Source organism: Pleuronectes platessa, chromosome 1, assembly GCF_947347685.1.
Source record: "Pleuronectes platessa chromosome 1, fPlePla1.1, whole genome shotgun sequence".
NCBI lineage: Eukaryota > Metazoa > Chordata > Actinopteri > Pleuronectiformes > Pleuronectidae > Pleuronectes > Pleuronectes platessa.
This window is the reverse complement of record NC_070626.1, coordinates 12,766,315-12,773,224: the sequence shown is the minus strand read 5'-3', so window position 1 is coordinate 12,773,224 and position 6,910 is coordinate 12,766,315. Positions and strand designations below refer to the sequence as shown.

The 6,910-nt window shown below is 46.0% G+C and overlaps 1 protein-coding gene across 2 annotated transcripts; it reads right to left on the bottom strand.

The window, feature by feature from the left end:
- Nucleotides 1-460: 460 nt before the first annotated feature.
- Nucleotides 461-6,156, bottom strand: onecut1 (one cut homeobox 1). 2 transcript variants are annotated; one of them, XM_053422375.1, is made up of 3 exons: nucleotides 6,027-6,156; nucleotides 4,648-5,913; nucleotides 461-801 (listed from the first exon to the last, which is right to left on the bottom strand). In XM_053422375.1, the coding sequence occupies exons 2-3, from the start codon at nucleotides 5,720-5,722 to the stop codon at nucleotides 521-523; spliced, it is 1,356 nt and encodes a 451-aa protein (XP_053278350.1). In that variant the 5' UTR covers nucleotides 5,723-5,913; nucleotides 6,027-6,156; the 3' UTR covers nucleotides 461-520. The 2 variants fall into 2 exon arrangements, with proteins under 2 accessions (XP_053278350.1, XP_053278436.1); XM_053422461.1 differs by having other exon boundaries at nucleotides 4,663-6,130.
- Between the last annotated feature and the right edge of the window lie 754 nt (nucleotides 6,157-6,910).

Below are 6,910 nucleotides of genomic sequence, written 5' to 3'. Positions count from 1 at the left end.
GCACAACAGTCCGGTCGCTCCAGCAGGATTATTTTCTTTATCGTTGATTGGCCAATCCCACCAGAGCTCCACATTCTGGCTGTTTTTCAAGGCTGTGGACAGCTGCAGATCACACTGTCAATAGGCTGATTAAACCTCCATTTAGGGACCCGTCATTAAAACCAACCAATCAGATTAGAGATAAGGATGGCGAATGATAGATTGATACTGGGGTGGGGAGGTAAGGAGGGTTGTAGTAAAGCTAGAGACCAGTGATAGTGAGTGTGTGAAGGTGGGGGGGGGGTAAAATTATAGTCTTTTTGCAGTATGTTACACATAAATGTGTTGCTGAAACAAACATTTTAAAGCAGGTCAAACAAGTCTTTGGTTTGTTTTTTCATCTTTGGATACTATAAATATCAATATAGTACAGGTTTAAGGGCAAAACGTTGCTTCAAGGTCTTTTTTTTAAGTTTCTTAAGTTTTAAAGCTTTTCCACCGAAGTTAAGTCAGTCCATGAGTTGGTCAGAACAGTCCGTCTTCAGGCTTTGATGCAGCCGTTGGGGCCAGGGTGACCGGAGCCGTCGTCCACCCACTTATCTAGGCTCCGTCGGCGTGCATTCATAAAGAAGTTGCTGACCGTGGTCAGCTCCAGGCCCAGCTGCTGGGCGATGGTGAGCTGCAGCTCTTTGGATGGACGCTTGTTCTCCTTGAAGATGGCGTGAAGCGTCCGCCGCTGCACATCTGTAAACACCAGCCGGGGCTTCTTGGACATGTTTCCTCGCTCGCTCCGGCCGTGGTCCTGTTCCTTACGCTTACAAGCTGTGGAGGATTCACGACAGAGACAGACAGAAACAGAACGAGAGAGGGTTTGTGAGTGAGAGCAGAATATACTTGTGTAAAAACAATAATTATGACAGAAAACTGGACTGAGAAACTTCTCTCCATCACACCTCAACCCTGCATGGACGGAGGTACTTCTCCACATCACCTAACCCTATAAATTCTATTCTATGGTTATTAAAAGTCAATACTAACATCTGAACTATAATCTGTAAATGCAAAACAGGATTTCTTCCAGTGTTCTTTTCAAAGCCACAATAGTATTAGTATGGAACCAAATAAGAACATAATACATGCCTCTAGTATATCTCTGTATCCCAATGATAAATGAACAATTACACAGACAAACAAATGAATAAACAAAAATGCAATGGGTGGTTTGTCTTACAGTCCTCCTGACGGATTTGACTACACTGTTTGCAGTATGAAAAACAACTGAACTCTCGTGACAGGACTAATATATACACATTTCCTACTCTGACACTGAAAGAGAGCGAAGGCAGTGTTACTTCTATTCCAGGACACTTTTTCATTGAGCAGACCATAGGATGCCTGGGAAATAATGGCTGAATTTAAGTCTTCCGTGTTTCGTTAAGGACCTCGGAGCAGCTCAAGTCTCAGAGCAGACAAGCCTGTCAGCCCGGGAACCACGAGCGCTGTCCAGGGTGCTGAAAGCAGCGGCGCGCATCAGAAATAAATCTGTGGTCAAACAAACTGCATGTATAAATAAAAAGATATATCTAATGCTGGAAAGAAGGTGCCGCGGGTCCGATTGAAAGACAAACCGAACCTCCCTTCAACTAATTCATTGTCGTCATTGTGTCGTTTTCTCTCTGCAGCGCATCAACACTGAGGTTCACCCGTGAGCAGTGACCAGAAGGGGGCAGACGTGAGCTGCTGGAGACAGGCCCATCACGGAGCCTCAGAGGAAAACACTGAACACCATATTCTGACCACCAAGCCACTGTTAAAGGCAGTACGGATAAATTTGACTAATACATAAAATAATATTTAATTATTATTCACCTCAAAACACATTGATTTAAAAAAGAAAACGATTGATATAGAGAAATTATATATATTTTGAACTCCGAACAAAATATGGAGAAAAGAAAGCAAAATATATTTTCTAAGCAAATAAAATTAACGATATATATATTAAATAAGGGGTCTGTATATATTCATAGTTTCATAATGTAGCTTATTCAACTTAACGTGGGTTGGATGTTATGTGCCATTAAAATCCAAATGTAGCTTTATTAAGGGAAGTTTAATATCAACATAGAATATTAGGCTAAATCAATTAAATTAAAAACGTTAATTTGCTAGCCCACTCCTCTTCTTTTAACACGCACTCTCTCATATGTGTGCTAAGGTACAGTGCAGCGGCCTGTGCGCACGACCATAAACGTGCGTCTAATTGTGAGTGTGAGCAGCCCGGTGTCTCCAGCGCTGGTAAATATTAACAGAGAGCTGGAGCTCCTCGTCAGAGGGGCTGCTATAAATCAGCCCGAGTGAAGGCCACTCAGACAGGAGGAGCAGCCACAGGGCGACCGGGCCCCAGCATTGGAGACCCGAGCAGAGAGGCTGCTTTTCCCAGGAATAACAACGGCCTCGTTATCAGGTTAATCACACACACATACACACAAACACCCACACACACCCACACACACACACACACACACACACACACACACAAACACACACGCACACACACACACACACACACACACACACACACACACACACACACACACACACACACACACACACACACACACACACACATACACACACAGCTGCTGCTCCCAGCTAATCATTACAAACACACAGATAACTCCACACACTCAAACAGACTACACACACACACACACATACACACTACCACACACACTGGACCTACACTGACACAGTGTGACGATAGTCCCGCGTTTCATCATCTCACAGAACAACAAACAGACCTCTGTGCTGAACATGCTGCGAATATTCCTCTGAAAGACCAGACCTACCACACATTCTAAAGCTTGTATCCTAATTTATTATAAGCAGGTAGGTATTCTATTCTATTCTATTCTATTCTATTCTATTCTACTCAGGCAAATTCAGGTGGGTAATTGAATTCGTGGGAAAAGCAGAATAGGCCCAAGATTAATTTCAGAAGCCTAAAATCAATACGTGTATGACATCTACTTCAGCACACGATCACATCTAGTTCACCGGAACGAACGGATCAATATAATGGCGCTCACTCTATTCACTTCAAATTAATTTAGTATTTTTCTAACTGTGAAATTTTTACTTCAGTAAATTTGTATAAATTTCGCATTTATTTTTATTTTTTTCCAGAAAGACAGGATTATATTCAGGATTTTTGTTTTTATAAAAAAGTTGAGGATAAGAACATACGTAAGAAAATGTGAAAATATATAATTAATCAGCACAGACCCCGAAACATTTATTTTCCCCATATTGCGAGAATCGATATATCTTTCTTAAAAGAAACAAAAGGAAATCCTCACCAGTATAATTAGTAGACTGCTGCATGGTCTGATTTGTGTTTTCATATAGGCTGATCACGCTTATGATCAAACGATGACACCCAACATTCAAAAGTTAAATGAGTTTTAATCCTTTGCAAAAAGTCACTCACGCACACGCACAAACGCACGCGCACACACACACACACACACAGCAGATGGGAAAACCTAAAAAATAATCAATTGCGATTATAGTCTAGAGCACGCACGCAGACACAACGCATGCAGCCGCAGCCTCACTTTTCAAAAAGCCAGAAGATACAGTGCAGGTCATCGATCAGGCCTATTCACGTTATAAACATGCATTGGGTGTCTGTGAACGCGCACGGACGATATGGGGCCTTTATTGCGCGCCCTACTTGAGTCGTGCCCACCTCAGGTACAAATGAAGTAAACATTATCAGTTCATTTGAGAAACCTAAGTCGAGACAGTGTCAGTTTTTATTCTATTCTTTTCTAATCTTTTCTTTTCTATTCTGCAATCAAGTCTAATGGTTTTTGTCCCAAAGTAAGGGACGGACCGATTCACCATGTAAACAATGACTCCAGCTTCACGTTTAACTTTAGTTTAACACAGACTCTCCGGTACACGCGCACAAACACACGCTTTGGGCTCTGTCTGTTTACACCAAGACTCAACCCCAGAAAAACGCTGATCAGTCGCATCTTCAACAAAATAAACACATTCCTAACGATTTCTGGACGCAGGATCATCTTACGCACGCACTCGGTCGGTCGATATTTTGAGGTGAAATGACATGAGGAGAATCAGTGTAGAAACAGAAAAGCGATGTATATTGATATCAGGTCACCTTAGTGATGCACTTTTTTTCAGCTTTGGCGACTTCTCAAATTGTTAAACACGCTCCAGGAAGATCCTCACTCTACTATCTTTAATTTGGAGTCCACGGATCATTCAAATAACCAGGGCTTCACCAAACACTGACGCACGGCTTGGTTCATTGAACATTTGACTTGCAGCTTCTTGTACACAAATTCACTGTCTGTAGACAGCTGGTGGAGATATTTCGCTATAATCCATTTGAATAAATAAAATATAAGCCTAGAGGTGAGTTGGTCCTGAATGCTACCCTAATTATTCTTTATGCTTGGAATTCTGTACAATCTTTGTTTTTAGAACAACAAGATGACCTTTGGTTCCCAGCCCACCTGACCCCATTTTCAATAAGGAAGCATTCAGGGCCAGTGATCCTCCTCCAAGCTTATTTAGCATCTGTTTTTCTCAGCAACACATTCAGTAAAAAGAAAGATAAAAAGGGGACTTTACCGAGGCTTCGCTCACCTGCGAGCCTGAGCGCACTCATGCGTTGGAACTCAGGCTCCTGCAGCCACTTCCACATGCGGCGAAAGGTCTCTCTGCCGGACTTGAGCTTGGACCAGGGTTTGGGGTTTCTCAGCAGGTCGGACAGGGTCCCCTGGGACCTGCAGAGGACCCGCTGGGCGAAGATGGCCTGAGGGATGCTGTAGCGCTTCAGCTCCGTGGTGATCCTCTGCGCCACTTCTTTGGTATTCACCTCCTCCATCTGCCCCCCATTAATGCCACCTCCTCCACCCCCTTGCTGCCCGGGCCCGGAGGCCTGCTCCCGGCCGTTCCCCAAGCCCTGGCCGTGCCCCTGCGCGCCAAGGTGGGCGTGCGGGTGGTGGTGGAGGCCATTGATTTGCACCATGCCCGCCGAGGAGCTCATGTGCTGCTCCGTGTGTCTGCCGAGCATGGCCGGGTGGTGAGCCTCAAACCCGCTGGGGGTGAGCATCTTCTCACCGGGCATGGCGGCACCGGGATGCGCGTAGGGGGGGATGCCGGCCTGGGACGTGTGTATGCTGGCCAAACCGGAACCAGACAGCGGGGACAAGCTCTGGCCCATGCAGGGATCCTTGTGATGATACGCGGGATACAGACTGTTCATAGGAGCCAGACTCCGGTCCTCTCGCATCAGCGTGAAGCTGCCGCTGACGTTCCCCGGGATCCTCTGGTGGTGGTGAGGGTGCGGATGATGGGGATGGTGGTGGTGGTGGTGGTGATGATGGGGTGGAAACTTGTCCGACACCGTGGAGATGGGGGGTAAGGGCTGCAGGGGGGTAAGGGTTGTGTAAGTGCTGCTCGCACTCATGCCATGGGGGGCTTCGCACATGCTGATGGCCGGGTGCAGGTGTCCGGGGTGGCCGTGGTGATAGTCTCCGCCGTCCAGCAGGGTCGCCATGCCCATGGCGCGGTGTCCCAGAGCCCGGGGGTTCGGACGGGAATGCGGACTGTGGCCGCTCAGCAGGTCCCCGTGACCGTTCACGGACTCATGGCTCACTCCGTGCATGTCGCCAATATTCTCCATCGACAGCTGTGCGTTCATGATCCGGGCAGCGCTGTGGACAAACCATCTATCTGACCTACCGCAGGGAGCTGGTGCCCAGAAGTCCTCCCGTCCAGGAAAGTTCAATCTTCTTTTGTTGCTTTTCTTCTGTTTTTGCAGCAGCAGCAGGAGCCTCTGCTTCTCTCAGTCCTCCAGTGGGTTTCTATTATTCTCCTACCTCTGGTACTCTTCTGCAAAATGGAAACTCCTGTTCAGATCCCCCTTTTTTCTGGTATATACATAAATATATAGTTTTTATTTTTTTTCTGATTCTCCTTATATTTCAAGCCCCCCCACCGCTAACCAGCAGTCCTTGCGCTCCTGTCGGGTGCCGCGCCATCTCTCTAGTCCTCAGCCCTCTTCCACCGCAGCACAGACCACTGTCTGCACATGCGCACTGCAGACACACATCTCCTCCCGTGCTCTCTCTCTCTCCCTCTCTCTCTCTCTCCAACACACACACCGCCCCTTGCTCTGACGTCAGTTACCTTATTAAGGAAGGGAGGTATCAAACCACCTGCTAAAAGCTGCCCACCTCAATAGCCCATATTCAGCCGCATGTATCCTTCCCTGACATGTGAAAAACATGCTAAGTACAAACATCCCTAATATAATCGTCACATAATAAACCCTTTGAAATGTACTGAACTATCTACCCAAGGCGTAACTTCTATTTGTTATTTAGAAAATGTTAAATCCATTAATGAGGCGTTAACTCTCAGTCCTCCTTAAATGATTAAGCGCAAATGAATTCAACTTCCGGGTTCATTTGGAGTTGATTTTCTTAAGCCTGCACGAGATTCAAAACCTCCAATGAAAACACGCTCAGTTTTTCTCATTGTGGAAGAAAAACAGAGTTAACATGAACTTCAACAAAGATTTAATCAAGTTAATCAAGTCATGTGCACACACACACACACACACACACACACACACACACACACACACGCACACACACCACGCCCCTGCCAAGTATGTGGTGGCGGTTTAACCAAACGAGAGAGGACTGTAGTACCTTCTCTTTTGATAGAAAAGATGAGCAGATGTGTCTTTTGTTCAACCATTAGGCTTAACGAACCAAGCCCAGCAGTGTGTGTGTGTGTGTGTGTGTGTGTGTGTGTGTGTGTGTGTGTGTGTGTGTGTGTGTGTGTGTGTGTGTGTGTGTGTGTGTGTGTGTCCTCTTTGTAG

Excerpts from the sequence above, each read along its gene's own strand:
- onecut1 (XM_053422375.1), bottom strand. The coding sequence starts at position 5,722 with ATGAACGCACAGCTGTCGATGGAGAATATTGGCGACATGCACGGAGTG. Across the intron at positions 802-4,647 it reads CGCAGGTGAGCGAAGCCTCG|CTTGTAAGCGTAAGGAACAG; the intron begins GTAAAGTCCCCT and ends AATCCTCCACAG.